The sequence below is a fragment of the Camponotus vicinus genome, unplaced genomic scaffold (genome assembly GCF_025532165.1).
Source record: "Camponotus vicinus isolate PSW18456_S1 unplaced genomic scaffold, iyCamVici1.0 SCAF_11, whole genome shotgun sequence".
In the NCBI taxonomy this organism is placed as follows: Eukaryota; Metazoa; Arthropoda; class Insecta; order Hymenoptera; family Formicidae; genus Camponotus; species Camponotus vicinus.
This window is the reverse complement of record NW_028141947.1, coordinates 4,322,852-4,346,606: the sequence shown is the minus strand read 5'-3', so window position 1 is coordinate 4,346,606 and position 23,755 is coordinate 4,322,852. Positions and strand designations below refer to the sequence as shown.

At 30.5% G+C, this 23,755-nt stretch overlaps 1 protein-coding gene and 1 pseudogene across 1 annotated transcript in view; one reads left to right on the top strand and one right to left on the bottom strand.

Moving 5' to 3' along the window:
* Positions 1-6,520: 6,520 nt before the first annotated feature.
* On the bottom strand, positions 6,521-8,844 carry LOC145961810 (uncharacterized; annotated as a pseudogene).
* A 329-nt stretch (positions 8,845-9,173) lies between these two features.
* Positions 9,174-23,755, top strand: part of LOC145961409 (aminopeptidase N-like) — a 31,165-nt gene continuing 16,583 nt past the window's right edge. Inside the window, exons 1-7 of the mRNA XM_083081564.1 lie at positions 9,174-9,634; positions 11,027-11,479; positions 13,237-13,417; positions 14,765-14,903; positions 20,079-20,160; positions 20,643-20,995; positions 22,751-23,031. Of these exons, the coding sequence (XP_082937690.1) occupies positions 9,174-9,634; positions 11,027-11,479; positions 13,237-13,417; positions 14,765-14,903; positions 20,079-20,160; positions 20,643-20,995; positions 22,751-23,031 (1,950 nt within the window). The remainder of the gene's footprint in view (positions 9,635-11,026; positions 11,480-13,236; positions 13,418-14,764; positions 14,904-20,078; positions 20,161-20,642; positions 20,996-22,750; positions 23,032-23,755) is intronic.

The window sequence follows — 23,755 nt, the reverse complement described above, 5'->3', positions numbered from 1 at the left end:
GCCATTATTTGAAAGAAACGATATTATCTTCCAACAAGACGGTGCTGGGCCACACAACGCCAGGATCGTTACGAATTACTTAAACGAGAATTTTCCCGGACGCTGGATGGGTCGGTACGGCTCGATACGTTGGCCCGCAAGATCTCCGGATCTCAATCCTCTAGATTTTTTCTTATGGGGATACTGCAAGGAAGTAATTTATAAAACGCCTCCCGAAGATATTGAAGATCTGGAGACAAGATTACGATTCGCTATTTGGAATATTGACGAAGAAATAATGGAAAACGTCGAAAGAAACTTATTAAAACGCATGAGAGCTTGCATTAGGATGGATGGCGGGCATTTTGAGCATCTGCTTTAAAATTTTTTTTAGTCAATCCGCTCTTTTCAGAGCGACCAATACATTTTCACGTTGGAACATTTCATTGTGAGCAGAATAAAAATAAATTTTTCCAAATGTAATTTTAATTACATTATTCTTGCGATTGACTTAAATCTTCGCATCGTGAATGCAATAATTTCGAAAACGTAATAACGTATAACACATGCTTTTTAAAATAATAATTATTTATTATAATTAGAAATAGTTATTTATAATAAATAATTAATTTTTTAAGTATGTCATTATACGTTTCATGTTTTCTACCGCATTCGCAATGCGAAGGTTTTAGCCGATCGTTCGTTTTATCTCGCGTCAATCACGCGCCACGCGCAAGTCGTTTGTTAGATGTCGCGTGTCGCGTTTCTGGCAACATAACTCTTGTGGTCGCGCAGTCTCCGCGGTCCGTCGCTTCGCGTCGAGTTATGTGCTGTTTGCATTCGCGTTTCTTTGAAAGTAATTTTTGGTATCGATAAATCGATAGTGAGTGAATAAACAGTAAACTCGTTATCGCGTAATCTGTATTGTGTCAATCGAGTGTGAGACTAATAATCGAAAAAATTTCGATGTGTCGCGCATCTCTAGCAATCATAACCGTGCAGCAGATAACAACAATACATAGCATGAAGATTCGCTACGCTGCTACAAGGTGAGTGAGCAAGTGAGTAAGCAGGTGAGTGAGTGAGTGAGTGATCGAGAGAGTGTGAGTGAGAGACTGAATGAGAGAGTGTATGAGTGTTGCGTAAAAGAGAGAAAGAGAGCGAGAAAGAAAGTGCGTGCGTGTGTATGAATGTCTGTCCCTCCTACCCTTCCTCTCTTCCTCTCTCTCTCTTTCTCTCTCTCCCTCTCTCTCTCTCTCTCTCTTACGCACACACTCCGCCATACACACATCGCGTGTAGCAATCAGCTGATTGCAACGTCGGACGGCCGGCGATCCGGAACAACTTTTGATTATTGAAATAACGTTATTTTAAGGAACACGTATTTCTGACGTAATTCTAAGATATTTTCTTCTTGACCAAAATTTTATTTAAAGCATAATTTTATGTTATAAGATAAAATAGTTAGCGACTCATGCGGTGGTAATCACCCGTAGGGCGGTCAGCTGCGCCCGCGCTCGCGGCACGCCGCGTCGCTCCTGCCTGTCTTTCGTACCCGACGCGTGATTGAGTGGATATAATTTGGCCACGTTCGAAATGGCCACGGATAAATTTGACCACGTTCGAAACGGCCACGTTCGTAACGGCCGCTCGTTCGTAATGGCCACGTTAGAAACGGGCACGTTCGGAACGGCTACGTTCTAAACGGCCACGTTCGGAACAGCCACGTTCGAAATGGCCACGGATAAATTTGACCACGTTCGAAATGGCCACGTTCGTAATAACCACGTTCGAAACGGCCACGTTCGTAATGGCCACTCGTTCGTAATGGTCACGTTCGAAACGGCCACGTTCGTAATGGCCACGTTCGGAACGGCCACGTTCGAAACGGCCACGTTCGAAACGGCCACATTCGGAATGGCCACGGAATGGCCACGAAATGTTGGAAGCACTATCCCCTCACACACGACTCTCTCTCTCACACACACACACACACACACACAACGGGGGGGTGCAAGGAGGGGCTTTCCGCCCCCCCCTCCCGCACCCACCCCGTCCCCCTCGCTTCGCGTGAAAAGTTGCAAAGTGAACCCGTGCGCTATCGGGATTGTGCGCGATTTACTTTGTGTGCTATCGGGACGTGTGCTATCGGGTTGGTGCGCTATCGCACCGTGCGCTAACGGGACCCTCCCAACCATTTCGAACGTGTGGCCGTTTCGAACGTGTGGCCGATTCAAACGTGGCCGTTCCGAACGTGGCCGTTACGAACGTGGTCAAATCGAACTTTATTCAATATTTCCCGTGGCCATTCCGAACGTGGCCGTTTCGAACGTGGCCATTACGAACGAGTAGCCATTACGAACGTGGCCGTTTCGAACGTGGCCATTACGAACGAGTGGCCATTACGAACGCGGCCGTTTCGAACATGGCCGTTTCGAACGTGGCCATTTCGAACGTGGTCAAATTTATCCGTGGCCATTTCGAACGTGGCCGTTCCGAACGTGGCCGTTTAGAACGTGGCCGTTCCGAATGTGCCCGTTTCGAACGTGGCCATTACGAACGAATGGCCATTACGAACGTGGCCGTTTCGAACATGGCCGTTTCGAACGTGGCCATTTCGAACGTGGTCAAATTTATCCGTGGCCATTTCGAACGTGGCCGTTCCGAACGTGGCCGTTCCGAACGTGGCCGTTCCGAACGTGGCCGTTCCGAACGTGGCCGTTCCGAACGTGGCCGTTCCGAACGTGGCCGTTCCGAACGTGGTCGTTCCGAACGTGGCCGTTTAGAACGTGGCCGTTCCGAACGTGCCCGTTTCGAACGTGGCCATTACGAACGAGTGGCCATTACGAACGTGGCCGTTTCGAACGTGGCCATTTCGAACGTGGGCAAATTTATCCGTGGCCATTTCGAACGTGGCCATTTCGGACGCTCCCCGCGTGATTTACTAACTATTTTTGCTCATAATTCAAAAACTACGCTTCAAATCAAATTTTGGTAAAGGAAAAATTGTCTTAGAATGGTGTCAAGAATACGTCATTTTACAGACGGAAGGTTTTTCGGGATCGCCCTGTATAGACGTCTGTGATAAGACGTCTACGATTTTAGGTACAAATTTGTACATAGGATATGTTTTTCTACGCATGCGCTTTGATGACGCATGATTACATATTACATATATCAGTATATACAGGGTGTCCCATTTTAAAAGTTCCACCCTCATAACTTTTCAGGATCAACGTTTGAAGGAAAACGATTCCGATAAAAGTTGTAGGGAACAAAGGGGGCTATCTAATAGTGACCTTGGATTCGACATTAAAGGTCATTTTCAAGGTCATTTGAAGGTCAACTTCCGTTTCTTAAATGGGAACCCCTATTTTTTATTACTTATTCTTGTAGCTTATTCTTGTAGCTTATCTTGAGAGCTTTCTAAAACACTATAATGAAGTATTTCTTTATTCAGTACTTTTCGAGTTATGAGGCTTGAAATAATTTCTTAATTTTATATAAACCATAAAATATATAGTAAAATATTTATTTTTTGATTATCTTACCTTAATACTTTTATGTACAAAATAATGAGAGGAATCAATTGGTGTAAAGAAAAAACATAGTTGTTTTTAAGAAAAAATCTGTAATTTGCAATTAACAATTCCATATTTTTTCTTAAAAATAACTATGTGTTTTCTTTACACTAACTGATTCCTTTCATTATTTTGTACATAAAAATATTAAGGTAAGATATCGAAAAAAAAATATTTTACAAGATATTTTATGGTTTATGTAAAATTAAGAAATGATTTCAAGCCTCATAACTCGGAAAGTATTTAACAAAGAAGTACTTAATTATAGTGTTTTGGAAAGCTCTCGAGATAAGCTACAAGAATGTGCAATGACAAATAGTAGGTTCCATTTAAGAAATTAAAGGTGACCTTCATGTGACCTTCAAATAACTCTTCAAGGTCAAACCAATGATACCATCTTATGGCCCCCTCGAAACCATAAAACTTTTGTCTGAATCATTTTTCCGTATCTGTCTTAGGTACAAAGAAATTTGGGTGCATAGATTAAAATGGCCCACCCTGTATATATATACAGGGTGACCCATTTTAACTTAGGCAGCCAAATAACTCGAAAAATAAGCAAGATAGAGAAAAATGTTTTAGACAAAAGTTGTATGGTTTCGAGGGGGCCATAAGATGGTATCATTGGTTTGACCTTGAAGAGTCATTTGAAGGTCACGTGAAGGTCACTTCAATTTTTTTAAATGGAATACCCTATATATTTTTGTACATTCTTGTAGCTTATTTCGAGAGCTTTCCAAAACACTATAATTAAGTACCTTTCCGTTAAGTACTTTTTGAGTTATGATGCTTGAAATAATTTCTTAATTTTACATAAACCGTAAAATATCTTGTAAAATATTCATTTTTCGATTATCTTACCTTAATACTTTTATGTACAAAATAATGAGAGGAATCAATTGGTGTAAAGAAAACACATAGTTGTTTTTAAGAAAAAATATGGAATTGTTAATTGCAAATTACATATTTTTTCTTCGAAACAACTATGTGTTTTCTTTACACCAATTGATTCCTCTCATTATTTTGTACATAAAACTATTAAGGTAAGGTAATCGAAAAATGAATATTTTACAAGATATTTTACGGTTTATGTAAAATTAAGAAATTATTTCAAGCCTCATAACTCAAAAAGTACTTAACGAAAATGTACTTAATTATAGTGTTTTGGAAAGCTCTCGAGATGAGCTACAAGAATGTATAAAAATATATAGGATGTTCCATTTAAAAAAATTGAAGTGACCTTCACGTGACCTTCAAATGACTCTTCAAGGTCAAACCAATGATACCATCTTATGGCCCCTTCGAAACCATACAACTTTTGTCTAAAACATTTTTCTCTATCTTGCTTATTTTTCGAGTTATTTGGCTGCCTAAGTTAAAATGGGTCACCCTGTATATATATATATACACGGTGAGTCATTTTAATCTATAATCCCAATTATCTCGTTGGCAAAGCATGACAGAGAAAAAATTTTCCCACAAAAGTTGTTTGTTTCTTTGGGGGCCATAAGATGGCACCATTGGTTTGACCTTGAAGAGTCATTTGAAGGTCACGTGAAGGTCACCTTCAATTTCTTAAATGGAACCTACATTTTCTCATTACATATTCTTGTAGCTTATCTCGAGAGCTTTCCAAAACACTATAATTAAGTATTTTTTCATTAAGTACTTTTTGAGTTATGAGGCTTGAAATAATTTCTCAATTTTACATAAACCGTAAAATATCTTGTAAAATATTCATTTTTCGATTATCTTACCTTAATACTTTTATGTACAAAATAATGAGAGGAATCAATTGGTGTAAAGAAAACACATAGTTGTTTTTAAGAAAAAATATGGAATTGTTAATTGCAAATTACATATTTTTTCTTCAAAACAACTATGTGTTTTCTTCACACCAATTGATTCCTCTCATTATTTTGTACACAAAAATATTAAGGTAAGATAAACGAAAAATGAATATTTTACAAGATATTTTACGGTTTATGTAAAATTAAGAAATTATTTCAAGCCTCATAACTCAAAAAGTACTTAATGAAAAAATACTTAATTATAGTGTTTTGGAAAGTTCTCGAGATAAGCTACAAGAATGTGCAAAAATATATAGGGTGTTCCATTTAAAAGAATTGAAGTGACCTTCACGTGACCTTCAAATGACTCTTCAAGGTCAAACCAATGGTGCCATCTTATGGCCCCCAAAGAAACAAACAACTTTTGTGGGAAAATTTTTTCTCTGTCATGCTTTGCCAACGAGATAATTGCGATTATAGATTAAAATGACTCACCGTGTATATATATATATATATTCTGAACAAACATTTGTCTTTAAAATGTCAAATTCTTGAATGAATTCTAAGACGATTTTTCCTTTTGCAAATTTTTCCCGAAGCTGAGTTTTATAAACTATAAAGGAAAATAGTTAACTAATTACGGAACGAGTACGAGAGATAGGCAGGGATATAGGCGATTACGTGGGGCGCTCGCCGCGATCAGCTGATTGCTATACGCGATCAGGGTGTGTGTGCGCACGTGCGTGTGTGTGAGCGTGCACATTCTCACTCACACACACACACACACACACACACACTGATTGCTACACTCATCGCGTATAGCAATCATATGATCGCGGCGAGCGCCCCACGTAATCGCCTATATCGCGCCATCCCTGCCTAAATTTAAATGACGAGCGAAATATTTTTAACTATCGGTTGAGTCGAGCCAGAAAAACAATAGAGAATACATTTGGTATCCTAGTCAACCAATGGAGAATTTTTCAGCGACCAATTAATTGCAGTATAGAAAAAACAATTTCAATTATTAAAGCTGCAGTATGTCTCCATATGGCAATTTCATCATTGTTAATTTTTTCGTTGTTGTTTTCTGTTAAAGTTTCTTCTGTTTCTTACAATTAGTTAATCGTTCATCATTTCTGACTAGTAAAATGGAATGATTAATAAGATTTAATTTTGTTCTTTAAGTATATTATACGTTAGGTTCATTATTTGCTGAATAGCATCTAACTGATTGGTTCAACTCATCTGTCTTAATCTGCATCTAATAACTGCTAAAGTTGAATCAATTTCATCAAACTTTGGTGCTAGCGGTGATATGAATGGGGTTGATGGTTGACTCAACGAATCGGCAATTCTTTCCAATGCACTGGACTGCTGTTCCGAGTTCTTCTTTCTTTTAATTGGCGTACCTGAAATTTATTATTATTATTTACTATTATTATTATTTTATTATTATTTATTTATTATTATTATTTTTTTTTGCTTTTTGCTTTTCTGACAAGTGTGAGTGCGCTCTTATTCTATACTTTATGGATGCGATTGGGACGCTCTGGACGTTTGATTGACCAATTAAACGTTCTAGGAGTAAAGATTTCTGTAACCTGATTGATCATTCAAACACATTAAAGTATCCAGAGCGTCTTCCCGACCGCATTTTATTTAAGACAAATATTAATGTGTTAATTACCTGATGCTTCTGACTCTGATTGATCGTTGTCATCACCAGTTGCATCACTATTATTTATTGACTCGTTATTGGATATATCACCATCAAGATCAATATTAGAAGCCTTTCCTCTAAAAATATAAAAACTACAAGTCGAAGGTGTTCGAAAACATAAATAATCAAAATATTTAATTTTTACTTTTTGATAAAGCATAAGTTTTGCAGAAACTGCATGGAATTATAATGATGCCATTTTTTTGTAGGGGGAGCTCTAGCCAATTTACTGGGATGATTTTCGGAATGTATTATCCGTCGATAGGCGTTATGTAAATTTTTAAATTTCTTTTTGGCTTCTTCTTCGCTAAGTTTACCCGTAAATGAAATTTTTATTTAAATATTTCAATCACAAATGTTTTTACTGTTTTTTAACCTCCCAATATTTCAGACACTTCATCCCAAAGTTTTTTTGTTAGCCGTTGGCATCGCTGCTCTAATTGTAAAATCTCAAAGGGGTCTTCTTTCTTGAACGGATAAAATTAGTAATTCTTCGTCGTCATAATTCAATGTCGATTTTACGTTGGCTCTCCAATTATTTTTTTTATTGAGTGATCTATTTTCATTTTTCTCCTGTAAGATTTCTTTATTTGATACCGAAAGTATTTCAATAGTTCCTAAAATCAAATTCATTAGGAAATACAGATTTATTACTGCAGGATTTATTACTTTTAGGATTTCAATCAAAGTTTCTATTTATCTGGATTGTTTTCATGAACCGGCAAGACAATTTCTTCGTTGTCGACAAGGCTTCGTCGAATAATGCGATTATCATCTACATATAATAATATAAATTTTAGTAGAATACTATATTCTTTTTAATGATGAAACAAAAATTAAATATATATATATATATTGCATATATATATATATATATATATATATATATATATATTGCATATATATACATATATATATATATATATATATATATATATATATATATATATATATTGCATCTGTTACTGGATAGAAGTTAAAACTATTATCAATAAACAACTGGAGAAAAGCTTCCGCACAACCATGAGACGGAATGTTCTCTTCATTAATAATTGTTTCACATATACCACAAGTATGTACAACAGCTATCTGAAAATTTCATGAAATTATCGCAATTTCAACAATCTTTACTCTTCTGTATATCATCACATTAATCTTAAAGTTATGATATATAATAAAATATAAATAAATAAAATAATTCATAATTAAAAGTACATGATTAAAAAAAATAAAAAAATATATATGTTTATTAAAAATATATATGTTTACAAATAAAAGGTATATATTTACACACACGCGCGCGTGCGCGCGCACACACACACACACACACACACACACACACACACACACACACACACACACACACACATATTAATTATGAAAATAAGTAATAATTAATAAATTAATAACTAAACTAAATCATTAATAATTAATAGAATCTTTTTGATTTGATCGATTTGAGGGATTTCCTGTTGTTTAATTCATAAATCCAAATAAATTTGAAAGAGCTCGTGAACAAAAATCTAATAAATAATATTTATTTATTATATTTTCTTATATACGGTACTGTAATATTATACTCTAGTGTGAATAAGTTACGTTTCTTCGTTAACTTGTTCAAAGAGAATTTATCGATACAATCTCGTAATGATATAATTTATAAAATTTTATTTGAAGCTTTGCTCTTACATACCATTTCTCGATCAAAACGGCTGTTAACGACCTCAGAAGTTGTGTTTACATGACACACATATTTATTACAATATCGCATACCCCAAATGTTGTTAGTCTTTGGAAGTTTCTCGAGATATTAAGAAGTCATAACTCTGTGCATATATATTTTTTATATTACACTGATGATAATGAATAAAGCATTGATTTATTGCAACTAATTCTTATAAGAGGACATACATTTGCATACATTTTGTGATATATCTCAATATACAAAGTAAGTTGTTAAAAATTAAATTTATTTCTATGTATTTGTCTTAATTCTTTCTTTTCCATTAAATCATGATAGAGGCAATGCTTTTGTTTAATATGTCAGTTTGTACTTTCTAACAAAAATATATCTTTATAGATATCTGAGAAAGTAGTATCATGTTTGTAAAACTATTATTATGTAGCAGTTTAACAATCATTGTATCGGTCTTTTCAATTGATTACCAGATAAGCAAACTAAATGAAACAGATACATACATGCAATCATTCTATATAATACCGAAACAATATGATATCATTCTTACATCATATATTGAGGAAGATACTTTTGTCGGCAATTGTAATATGAGTATTGGGATATTAAAATCAGTTCGAAGAATACAATTGTATTTAGACGTAAAACGTGTTATGGATATAACGGTGATTAATGATCCACAATATTTTCGCGGAAAAATAATCCCTTATGAACCGGTAGATTGTTTGTATGATAATGAGAAGAATATTACCGAATACATATTCCGGAATAATCTATTGCCGAAGTATTACATCATAAAATTAAATTATATTATAACGGGTGATATAGATCTAAAAAAGTTTTATAAAAGAAATGAACGACAATGGTAAGTAACTATTAAAATATTAAATATGTAGTAATTACAGGGTGACACAATCCTGGTACAGCATTCTATTTATTAAAAAGTATTTTCTAAGAAAAGACATTTATATAGAAATGTGCCTATCTGAAAAGTTTTCATTCCTAATTATATGTTTCTTAGGATCTTAGTAACAAATTTTGCAATTTATTATTATTATTAAAATGAATGTAAATTGCAAATAAAAATCAATTTAATTAAATCAGCAGTAATGCACGTCTTATACAACATTTTATCATCAACTGTCAGACGAATTTAAATATTCCGGTAGTGTTTTGAATTGTTTTCAAAATCTAAATAATACAATTCTGAAAGATTTATGTTTACGTTTTTATAGAACTTGCTTATTTGAAATTTAAAATTTTGGCAAATATTTTACTTTTACACTGTTTACTAATAACAAACTTTAGGAAATTATTAATATTTAATGAAACCTATTACAGAAGCATTTATAACATAAAATTAATCTATAATAAAGCTGATGATACAGATCTAAAAAATTGTTTTAAAAGTTATAATAATTCGGAAAGAAAACATTTCCAGACACATGTATGAATTTTGGTATGAATTTTGTATGAATTATTTGTATGAAGTTTATATGAATTTTTTTGTTCATATATTTCAGAAGTCACTAACAAAATTTGATTAGATCATGAACAATCACTCACTTTTCATAAACACTTTATATAAACAATTAAATATAAATATATAAAATTAAATATATATATATAAGCTATATTTATGCTGTTTCTTATATTTAAACATTCACATACACGCACACATAGTACCCATTTAGAAACTATTTTCGCTATAATATGCGAATAACTAAAAACATATATATGTGATTCATTTAACAAATTATCACTAAAATATGCAATTTTTTTAACATATATAAAATTATGTATGGAATAGTTAGGTAATATATCAATGTCAATAATCACAATACATTAATTAAAAACAATTAAAAGAAGTCATTAGTCTAATATTGTGTAATATAAAATTTTTTTTTATTTTAATTTTATTAAAATTTATAATTTTGATACTAAAATATTAACTATTAAATACTAACTATTCATTTTATACTAGTATATTCTAAAGTAAACATTACATGACCATTACGTTTTACTAATATCAAAATACTATCAAAATCAGTGTTAAGATATAAATCATGTTAGATTACATAATGTTATACAAGATATAGAACAAAAGAGTAAGAAGAACTCTATGCCATAATTTTCTATAGATATTATTCTTATATACATATAAATTGCGTCCATATATCTTTTTATTCAATTTTTAATATTTCTATATAAATGTCGAAAATTTATTATCGTTATTTCATATTTCTAAATGTGATAGGTTGGCAGCGTATGTTGATACTATTAGGATTCAACACATGATTCCACGTTTGCCCGAATTTGCTGTATCTTCTTCGCCTGCCTATAATATTATTATAAAACATTATCAAAATTATAGAGTTTTATCAAATATGCCGATACAAAAAATGGAAATGAATGATAATAACATGACGGTGACACATTTTCATACTACGTTTGTAAGGCCTAATTATTTTGTATTTCTATCTAACCGGACTAATATATCTTTCATGTCTGGTCCAAGTAAAAGTAAGGTCAAGGTTGATATGTGGTGTGGAATGCACTGCGCATTTGCACACGAAATTGTTCAAAATATAACTCTATACTTGTTTCGTAAATGGGAACGCCTGAATAAATTTTGGCGAATAAATCATGTTGCAATTCCGGATTTTCCGGAAAACGAAAGCATCATAAATCTGAGCCTTGCTATTTATAGGTAATTATATTATAATATAATTAAAAAATATTAATATATTTCGACAGATGAAAAAGGATAATAATTCTTGATACTTAAAATTATCTACATATTTTTTGGTCTATTTTTAAAATATTATTTGAATATATTTGAATATATATTTTTAAAAAATAAGTAAACTTGTATGAGACAATGAGAGAAACATACCTAAATATTTATTACATCTATAATCTGTATCAACTTATACGAAAAATAATATTAAAATATTATATACAGGGTAGACCATTTTAATATACGCACTGAAATATCTCAAAATCCATAAGTTTAAGACAAAAATGTTTCAGACAAAAGTTGTATGGTTTCGAGGGGGCCATAAGATGATACCATTGGTTTGACCTTGAAGAGTTATTTGAAAGTCACATGAAGGTCACCTTCAATTTCTTAAATGGAACTGCCTATTTTTTATTACAAATTCTTGTAGCTTATTTTGAGAGCTTTCCACTACAAACACTATAATTAAGTTAGTTTTTATTAAGTTCTTTCCGAGTTGAGGCTTGAAATCATTTCTTAATATTACATAAACCGTAAAATATCTTGTAAAATATTTATTTTTCGATTACTTTACCTTAATACTTTTATGTACAAAATAATGAGAGAAATCAATTGGTGTATAGAAAACACATAGTTGTTTTTAAGAAAAAATATGTAATTTGCAATTAACAATTACATTTCTTTTTTCGAAACAATTATGTGTTTTCTTTACACCAATTGATTTCTCTCATTATTTTGTACATAAAAGTATTAAGATAAAGTAATCGAAAAATGAATATTTTACAAGATATTTTACGGTTTATGTAAAATTAAGAAATGATTTCAAGCCTCATAACTCAAAAAGTACTTAACGAAAAGGTACTTAATTATAGTGTTTTGGAAAGCTCTCGAGATAATCTACAAGAATATGTAATAAGAAATAGAAGATTCCATTTAAGAAATTAAAGCTGACCTTTATGTGACCTTCAAATGACTATCCAAGGTCAAATTTTTGCCACCATCTTCTGTCGCCCTCGAAGTCAAGCAACTTTCATTTGAAACATTTTGTTGTACATTCAAAAATAAAAAAGTTATTGGGATGGGTAACTTAAAATGGCTCACCCTGTATATATATAAAGTAAATATCGTATTATTTCGTGATAAGTCATTCATACGCGCAGACATTATAAAACATTAATATATAATTAATATGTTAATTTATAGAATTATTTAATTATATTAAATTTGTAAGCACAAAATATTTTCAACAGTAATAAGCTTTCTATATACAGGGTGATTCTGAACAAACGTTTGTCTTTAAAATATCAAATTCTTGAATGAATTCTAAGACGATTTTTCCTCTTGCAAAATTTTGCTCGGAGCTTAGTTTTTATACTATAAAGGAAAATAGTTAACTACTTACGGAACGAGTACAAGAGGTAGGCAGGGACGACGCGATATAGGCGATTACGTGGGGCACTCGCCGCGATCAGCTGATTGCTATACGCGATGACTGTAACAATCAGTGTGTGTGTGTGTGTGTGTGTGTGTGTGTGTGTGTGTGTGTGTGTGTGTGTGTGTGTGTGCGCGTGCGTACACATTCTCACACATACACTTATAAAAACTAAGCTCCGAGCAAAATTTTGCAAGAGGAAAAATCGTCTTAGAATTCATCCAAGAATTTGATATTTTAAAGACAAACGTTTGTTCAGAATCACCCTGTATAAAGCATTTTTTTTAATTTTCAGAGAAGCAGATGTTACCTACATTGAGAATGTCGATTCTGTTGCGAGTAAAATTAAAGTTGCTCACTTCATAGCCCACAAAGTAGTACAGGAATGTCTTTATTATGAAAATCCACTTTGGTCGTTATCCTCTTCGTTAAATGAGGCTATTGTCGCATTTCTTGAATTATATATCACCGATAAGGTAATTGATTTAATCATTCTTTAACGCAAAACTTGCTCAGTTGCAAACAATATGATAGATATACATACATATCTATTATATTGTTTGCATATATATATATATATATATATATATATATATATACATATCTATTATATTGTTTGCAAGTGAGCAAGGTTTGAGTTAAACATAAAGATATATGTATATACATACATAATGTAAAAGCTCTTTATAATTTTAGCTTTATCAGAGCGTATAAATTTTTTTTGTGAATTAGAATATTACGCGAAGATTCTATATTTACAAAGAAAAATGATAATTTAAAAATAATGCTATATTTCTCAAACGTAGATAAAATATTCTTACATTTTTGTGTTTCTTTTATTTGTCAAAGTCACTATTATATTACATTTGTTCGACATCTTTATTATATAAAAGTGCTGGGATTTGGAACTTTCGGCCAGATTTCTTAGCTTACGCCTACTGTTCTCCTCTTATCGCTCGTGCTGCTCGTAACTAAGGAGCGCTCAGGAACGTGCGCGTCACAAATGTAATGTGGCAATTTATCTATCTAAGTTCTCTTTATTGTAATTACGTTTCAAAACACAAATATTTTAAATTGTTACAGAACATATACGTAATTAATAATAGAATAATTATTTTTATTATTAATAAACAATAGAGAACTTAGATAGATTGCCACATTACATTTGTGACGTGCACGTTCCTGAGCGCTCCTTAGTTACGAGCGGCACGAGCGGTAAGAGGGGAACAGTAGACGTAAGCTAAGAAATTTGGCCGAAAGTTGCAAGTAAATCCGAGCACTGATATAAAATAAAGGAGAAATTATCATTCAGATTGCATAAATTATATATAAAGTTATTATAAAGTTAAGCATTTGTATGCATATGGAAATTGTGTAATACGATAATTTTGCTATATGAGATATTTGCTATATGATATAAATAATTCTAGAAAAATTTAATTTAAAAGTGATATCGTGTAACCATTTTTGTTATTATTATTAATATTATTTTTGAATTATTTATTCCATATTCAAAGAGCGAGAGCGGGGGGGAGAGAGGGATGGAGAGAGAAAGGGAGAGAGGGAGGGAGAAAGGGAGGGAAAGGGTGAGAGAGGGAGGGAGAGAGAGAGAGAGGAAGAGAGAGAGAGAGAGAGAGAGGGTGAGAGGGAGGGGAGAGATGGGATGGGAGAGAGGGAGGGGGCGTGACAGAAAAAGAGGGAGAGAGAGAATAAGTAACAAATTTTTTTTACATATACGTAAAAGTAGCGGTCCTAGTACATATTGCTACTGTGTGTTAAATCTAATATTAACTAAGTAAATACATTAAAATTATTTTCTATAGGTTCTCCCAAATAACCGAGTAATAGATTTGTTTGTGGTACAATTTGAACAAGAATCCCATCATCTTGATACTGAATATAATACATCGCTTTATAATACATCATTCAACAGTGCTGTCGAAAATCCCTTTTACATTAAAGGTATGATAATATAATTAAGAACTGATCATGCGTAAATATTGATTATAAATATTTAAAAAAATATATAGAATAATTGATAAAAAATTTAATTTTATATATAATGGCTTCATTATATACAGGGTGAGCCATTTTAATTAACGCACGCAATTATTTCGGAAACAAAGCATTTTAGAGAAAAATGTTTCAGACAAAAGTTTTATGGTTTCGAGGGAGCCATAAGATGGTATCATTGGTTTGACCTTGAAGAGTTATTTGAAGGTCACATGAAGGTCACCTTCAATTTCTTAAATGGAACCTACTATTTGTCATTACATATTCTTGTAGCTTATCTCGAGAGCTTTCCAAAACACTATAATTAAGTACCTTTTCGTTAAGAACTTTTTGAGTTATGAGGCTTGAAATAATTTCTTAATTTTACATAAACCGTAAAATATCTTGTAAAATATTCATTTTTCGATTATCTTATCTTAATACTTTTATGTACAAAATAATGAGAGGAATCAATTGGTGTAAAGAAAACACATAGTTGTTTTTAAGAAAAAATATGGAATTGTTAATTGCAAATTATACAGGGTGTTTCATTTTAATCCGACCAGTTGAATATCTCGAAAACCAAGCCCGGGAGAGAAAAATATTTCAGACAAAAGTTGTTTGGTTTCGAGGGGGCCATAAGATGGTGACAATGATTTGACCTTGAATAGTCATTTGAAGGTCACATAAAGGTCACCTTAAATTTCTTAAATGGAATACCCTATATATTTTTGCACATTCTTGTAGCTGACATCGAGAGCTTTCCAAAACACTATAATTAAGTACCTTTTCGTTAAGTACTTTTTGAGTTATGAGGCTTGAAATAATTTCTTAATTTTACATAAACCGTAAAAAATATCTTGTAAAATATTCATTTTTCGATTATCTTATCTTAATACTTTTATGTACAAAATAATGAGAGGAATCAATTGGTGTAAAGAAAACACATAGTTGTTTTTAAGAAAAAATATGGAATTGTTAATTGCAAATTATACAGGGTGTTTCAATTTAATCCGACCAGTTGAATATCTCGAAAACCAAGCCCGGGAGAGAAAAATATTTCAGACAAAAGTTGTTTGGTTTCGAGGGGGCCATAAGATGGTGACAATGATTTGACTTTGAACAGTCATTTGAAGGTCACATAAAGGTCACCTTAAATTTCTTAAATGGAATACCCTATATATTTTTGCACATTCTTGTAGCTGACATCGAGAGCTTTCCAAAACACTATAATTAAGTACCTTTTCGTTAAGTACTTTTTGAGTTATGAGGCTTGAAATAATTTCTTAATTTTACATAAACCGTAAAATATCTTGTAAAAAATTTCATTTTTCGATTATCTTACCTTAATACTTTTATGTACAAAATAATGAGAGGAATCAATTGTGTAAAGAAAACACATAGTTATTTTTAAGAAAAAATATGTAATTGTTAATTGCAAATTATATATTTTTTCTTCGAAACAATTATATGGTTTCTTTACACCAAATGATTCTTCTCATTATTTTGTACATAAAAGTATTAAGGTAAAGTAATCGAAAAATAAATATTTTACAAGATATTTTACGGTTTATGTAAAATTAAGAAATGATTTCAAGCCTCATAACTCGAAAAGTACTTAATGAAAACTAACTTAATTATAGTGTTTTGAAAAGCTCTCGAGATGATCTACAAGAACATGCAAAAGCATATAGGGTGTCCCATTTAAAAAGTTGGAGATGACCTTCACGTGACTTTCAGCTGACTCTTCAAGGTCAAACTAATGGCACTGTCTCATGTCCCCCTTAAAACCATATAACTTTTGTCTGAAACGTTTTTTTCTACAATCAAAATTGAAAAAGTTATTCGGGGTGATCGATTAAAATGTGACACACTATATATATATATATATATATATATATATATATATATATATATATATATATATACACGGGGTGTATCTGAAATGATGCACTTTAGGAGCGTATTCCAGGGATCAAAATAAGACTTCTTTTTTCCTATGAACATGGGTCCGTAAATGAACCCCCCCTCCGAGCTAGAGGCCCCTAAAGTTTGGGAAAAAAAATTGAAAATTGGCTGTATTATGGATTGCTTTATTATTTGACCTTGATTTTGACGTTACCTCACCCTCTCTTGAGAGATAAATAAATTTGCGTTGCGGGTGTTTGGTCAATTTCACACATTTTCGAATTTTAGCTCGGAGGGGGTTCATTTGCGGACCCATGTTCATAAGAAAAAAAAGTCTTATTTTGACCTCTAGAATATACTCCTAAAGTTTAGTGCATCATTTCAGATACACCCTGTGACATCTGAACTGACATCTGTGTATCGATCAATTTATTATAATTGCAGTCGATAATCTCTCGTATGATAAAAAGTTTGACACAAAATAAAACTCACCCTGTATATACACACACATATATACAGGGTGTTCCACAACTCGCAATTGAAATTTTAATAACATATTCCTGAGTAAAAACTGAGACGAAAATTCTAATGAAAAAATGTTGAGGCTACAATAGTTTTTGAGTTATAAACGATCAAAGCTTGCCAATGATATCGTGTAGAATTCGCGCCCTTAGGTTCGTAACTATATTTACATGTGTACCAACCTGTCATCTGTTATTGATTTATTCATGTTAGATGATATTGATTTTTACTGCAGCTGATTTCATTTTTTATTTCAGTTCTTTATTATATACATCATACATGGTGATTATGGTGATTAATTAATATTAACAAATTACAAATAATATACAGAAAACATTTAATTCTTTTTTAAATAAAAATTTAAATAATTGTTCAGCTATTACATTTAAACGAAATTATACAATCTAATGTTTTAACATATTTGAGAAATGAGATACATTTCTTTTTAATCAAAGAAATATTTGTAGAAATTAGTCTAGTATTATTATAAAGTAAAATAAAAAAATAAAATTAGCTGTGCAGTAGAAATCAATATCACATGAAAAAATCAATTACAGATGACAGATCAGTACACATGTAAATGTAGTTACGGATCTAAGCGCGCGAATTCTACACGATATCATTGGCAAACTTTAATCGCTTATACCTCAAAACGAGGGGCAAATCGCTGAGGGCATTGCGGTGTACAGATTTGAGGCATTGGTAGACTTATTGGGCATTGTTTGAGAATTACTGGCGTTTCTTGGGCATTAGTGGGCATTGCTTGGGCATTACTGAGCATTGCTTGGACATTACTGGGCATTGCTTGGGCATTACTGGGCATTACTTGGGCATTATTAGGTTTTATTGAAGTATTAATGCGTATTATGGACGTTATTAAAGTAATATTAAGTCTTTTTTTCCAAATAATAATTTCATGTCACAATTACAACACTCAAAAAAACGTGTTTTTAAATTTTAGGTAAATTGTATAAATATCTTATGATGTTATCCGTTGATTATTCCGGTCGATAAACGCCGGTTCAGCGCTGCTATCACTACTATTGTTCTCGTTTTGTTACGTCATCATCGAAATTTGGATATAAGGGTGTCCCATTTTAAATAATACGCTAAAATATCTCCGAAACGGTGCGTTAAATAAAAAAATGTTTCAAACAAAAGTTGTATGGCTTAAAGGGGGCCATCAAATGGTGTCATTAATTTGACCTTAAATAGTTACTTGAAGGTCACGTGAAGGTCACCGTCAATTTTTTAAATGGAACTGTCTATTTTTTATTGCACATTCTTGTAGCTTATTTTGAGAGCTTTCCACTACAAACACTATAATTAAGTTAGTTTTTATTAAGTTCTTTCCGAGTTGAGGCTTGAAATCATTTCTTAATTTTACATAAACCGTAAAATATCTTGTAAAATATTTATTTTTCGATTATCTTACCTTAATACTTTTATGTACAAAATAATGAGAGAAATCAATTGATGTAAAGAAAACACATAGTTGTTTCGAAGAAAAAATATGTAATTTGCAATTAACAATTACATATTTTATCTTAAAAATAACTATGTGTTTTCTTTACATCAATTGATTCCTCTCATTATTTTGTACATAAAAATATTAAGGTAAGATAATCGAAAAATGAATATTTTACAAGATATTTTACGGTTTATGTAAAATTAAGAAATGATTTCAAGCCTTATAACTCAAAAAGTACTTGAGGGAAAAATATTTTATTATAGTGTTTTGGAAAGTCCTCGAGATAAGCTACAAGAATATATGCAATAAAAAATAGGCAGTTCCATTTAAAAAATTAAGAGTGACCTTCACGTGACCTTCAAGTAACTATTTAAGGTCAAATTAATGACACCATCTGATGGCCCCCTTCAAGCCATACAACTTTTGTTTGAAATATTGTTTTATTTAACGCACTGTTTCGGAGATATTTGTGCGTATTATTTAAAATGGGACACCCTGTATATTAGATGATTTAAATAAAGTGTATTTATGTAAATCTATTAAGGTAAATATTAACTTATACAGTTTTACTATGACTGTGTTCAGCAGAAAAAGCAACTTATTTGCAACTGTTGTAAGATTCTTCAATACGATTAATTCTTGTCGAAATTCTTAGCCGTTCTTGCCCTTAGTTCTTATCGATCTAAATGTAATAAATTAATCATATAAAAAATTTTATAACAGTTGCAAAGCTACTTTTTCTGCTGAACGCAGCCTATTAGTCTTGCTTGGGCATTGGTGGGCATTACTAGGCATTAGTAAAAAATTTAGCTGTAATGCCCAGGAATTGGGTATTAGTAGGCATTAATGTACATAATTTTGATCAGCGGTTTGCCCCTCGCCTCAAAAACTATTGCAGCCTCAATCTTGTTGTGTCTCCGAATTTTCGTCTCTGTCTTTGCTCAGGAATATGTTATTAAAATTTCAATTGCGAATTGTGAACACCGTGTATATATAATATACATATAATTAATAATAATTTATTACATATATATACACGTAGTGTACATATATATAGAGTTTATTTTATTTACCAAATTAAATATGTTTAAAAATAAACATAATAATAAAATAATCTTAAATATATTTAATATTCACATGTTGATCTTTCTTTCTCAATATATTTAAATATATATATAATTATAATTATTATTAATTTATAAGTATTATTATCTTATATTCTGATATAAATTATGTAAATGTAGGATCCGGTGTATTACGTTTGTTACAACAAATGGTCACTGAACAAATATTTTGGGAGAGTATCCGCAAATATGTAAGAGATAAGTAAGTAATATACTGTACTACTATAATTATTCTACTACAGAAAACTAAATATGATGAATGATTGATTATATATCATAAAAGTCTTTTATATTTATTTTTATTTCAACTTACATCGAATCTTTCATACTTTATTATTAAACATACACAATTTCCTTTATCTTCAATGTTATTAAATATTCAAGATAAACTTTCAATTTACACATACACTTATCTTTTAAAAATAATTAAGTTGGCTATTCCTAGTTAAATTATAGTTAAAAACTGTAGCATATCAAATATTTATGGAAACTATAAGTCATATGATTAATTACATAATTATTTATATAACTAATTCAACTAAATAAAAAATATAATTAACGTAGCAACTTTATATATTGTGTTAATATTGTGTTAATTTTATATGTTTTTATAATATTTATATGTTGCTCATAATACTTTTTGACACTTTGACAATAAATTTTGCACAAATTTTGTAACTTTAGCAAACCTGTTGACTATTTTGCTGAAATGGAGAATCCTTCTACACAAAAATCTGCAAACAATTTGTATCTTATATGGCTGATAATTAAATCTTGGACAGTAATATTATCACAAAAATATTATCCTGTATTGAAAATAACACGAGAATATAGTTCTTCTGTAGAATGGGTACAGGTATCAACGCATAATTTAAATAATTTAAATAAGTTGGCGAATTATGACGTACCTATAACGTATACTACACAGCATTTTATTGGTACTTCAAGTAAAATTTCATTGAACTATTTTCTACAATTTGGATTACGTTTGACTTTTAAAAAGGATGGCTGGATATTATTTAACATAAAACAAACTGGTAAATATGTAACAAATGTATCACACTTTATAATGTTTATAATATAATGAAAATTTTATATTATTTTAATTATATACAAGTTCCTAAATTATCTAAACGTTTTCACTTGTTATATATTCAAAATGATTGACTGTAGAATATAATGATAATTATTCTGTTACTCTCTAAAAGTGAATCAGTGTACTATTACTGAAAAACAGAAAATAGTCACTGATATTATAGCAGTTATAAATACAGCACTGTAAATCACTAACATTTCACTGAAAGAATTAGTAATATTGATTGTCTGAATCAGTATCAGTAATATTTTATTTATATTTATTATATTAAAAATTTTATTTTATTTATATTACATGCATGTTGAACTAGTTGTCTTAAATATAATAGATAATGAATGGATCATTTTCGTTTATATTCTCCGGACATTTATTTATGTCCGACTTATAAAATCGATTTAATATTTGAAGTTCCTCTGGTCAGATTGTATCAGAAATTAAATCGAAGTAATATTTTAAATTTTATCTGTCGCCCTTTGCAAACTTTAATTCTCATTATTGAAACTTAAATACGAAAGGGACAGCGCATCGTAGCGATAAACGAACAAACTAGCGATTACTAGTTTTACAATGAAATTTACTTCCACTGACCATAATCAATGAGATATAAGATGAAGTAACAAAAAATAAACGTTTTCACTGAAGAGGGGCGGGGGGGAGGGGGTTAGTAAAATACTCATTGATTCTCTTGTCAATGAAATCTTATTTTACTGTTTAAATTAGTGATATTTTCATTGATTCACTTTTAGAGAGTACATTATCATTTGCAAGAAAGATAAATATCTTTCTGTATAATATTACTTTCTTTTTGTATAATATTAAGTAATAAAGTTATTTATTCTTACAAATGTATAGTAAATTTAATAATATATCTTCTGTGTTAAATTTAAATAAGTAATTTCAGAATTTCATTAAATTTTTGAGTCTACAATGCATTTAAGTCTTCAATAAAATTGTGTTTGTTTTGATATTGTATATTATTAGGCATGGATATTTTAATTAAAGTTTAACTACAGCAAAAACTTTCCTTTCATTTTGCTTAAATAGTTTTCTTAAATGCATAATGTAATTCTTTAAAGTAAGATATAATTTATATAGATGCATGTATATATAAAAATAAGAATTTTTTTATCTAATTAATAAATTTATTATTTGATAATTTAGTCAACTTATTTACCATGTAAAACAAACTATTGCAGATCAATTTTATTATCAATTTTATTACTTTGGCCATACATACATTTTGTATTATATAGCATTATTAAATAGTATTTTGTATGTGCATGTACGTGTAAATTTTAAGCTACATAATTTTAAAACATTTATAACCTACCGTTTAACACAACATGTAATTAATGATTATAGAAAAACTTTTTTATGTTAGTTTCAGATTATGTTTTTATATGAATATATAGATAATAACAAATAATGTTATGTAATATAATGCAAATTGATCATTATTTATATAATTAAACAAATTGGTTTAAATTTATATAAAATTTCTTGTACAATTATTATATATACTCAATTTTAGTGCAAAGTAATTTCATATATATAATATTTTACAATCTGGTTTTCCTATTTATTTACAATTTTTGATACACTTTTTTATCTGCGTTAATGTATAAAAACAGATACTTATATTGATAAATCTATCTGAAAGAATTATAATCGTTATATATTCATTTGTTACCGATAGGATATTATCGAATCAATTACGATATCGAAAACTGGCGAAGAATTACAAGTTATCTAAATTCTGAAAATTATATGAAAATACATGTTCTGAATCGTGCCCAAATTATCGATGACGCTTTCCACTTAATGATAACAAACCAACTTAATTCCATTGTATTCTGGAATATTACAAAATATCTATCACGAGAAACAGACTACGTGGCATGGTATCCCATGTTCAAAGCCTTGGAATATCTGTCAAATATCTTTCTATTTCAGGAAAATGTATATTTTAATATCAAGGTAATAACAAATATTATAAACAATATCAACAGTGATGTATTAAATATATTAAAACGCTTTAAACATATTACTTATTACACATATTAATATTATGTGCATTTATAACAATAATTATTAAGTACTTTCCGAAAAGATACATACAATAAAATACATGTAGCTAAAAAATTTGATTACGATTTTTAAACATATTTTGGATGAATGATAAGTATCTATTTGTAAATTAATATTCGAATAGAGTATATACTAATAAAAAGTTGGAGAGGAAAATGGAGAAAAATAATGGAAAAAATTGTTACCATTTTTAATCACAGCATGATATTCATAATGACGATTTAAATATCATTAATTTTTAGATAGAAAATTAGTAGGAAACATATATGTACATTAGTTATCTGTGTTTAATACACACACAAACAGTTAAAAAGTTATTAAATTATATTATACGTATAATGTCTACATGTATGTCTATATGTCTACAAAATATGCATTTTTGTATGTATATTTTGATATGGACATGTGTGCATGTGTTAAGCATATGTGAATGTGCACGTAAGAAGAATTCAAATTTGTGTAAATACGTATACAATATAAGTATAGCTATATAATAGATATCTTTATAAAAAGAAATTTAGAGTTGTTTACCAAGACAAAACATTCTTAATATATGAAACCATGTAAAATACATTTCCGCAAGATATCTTTCGGTATGGCAAAATATAATGCA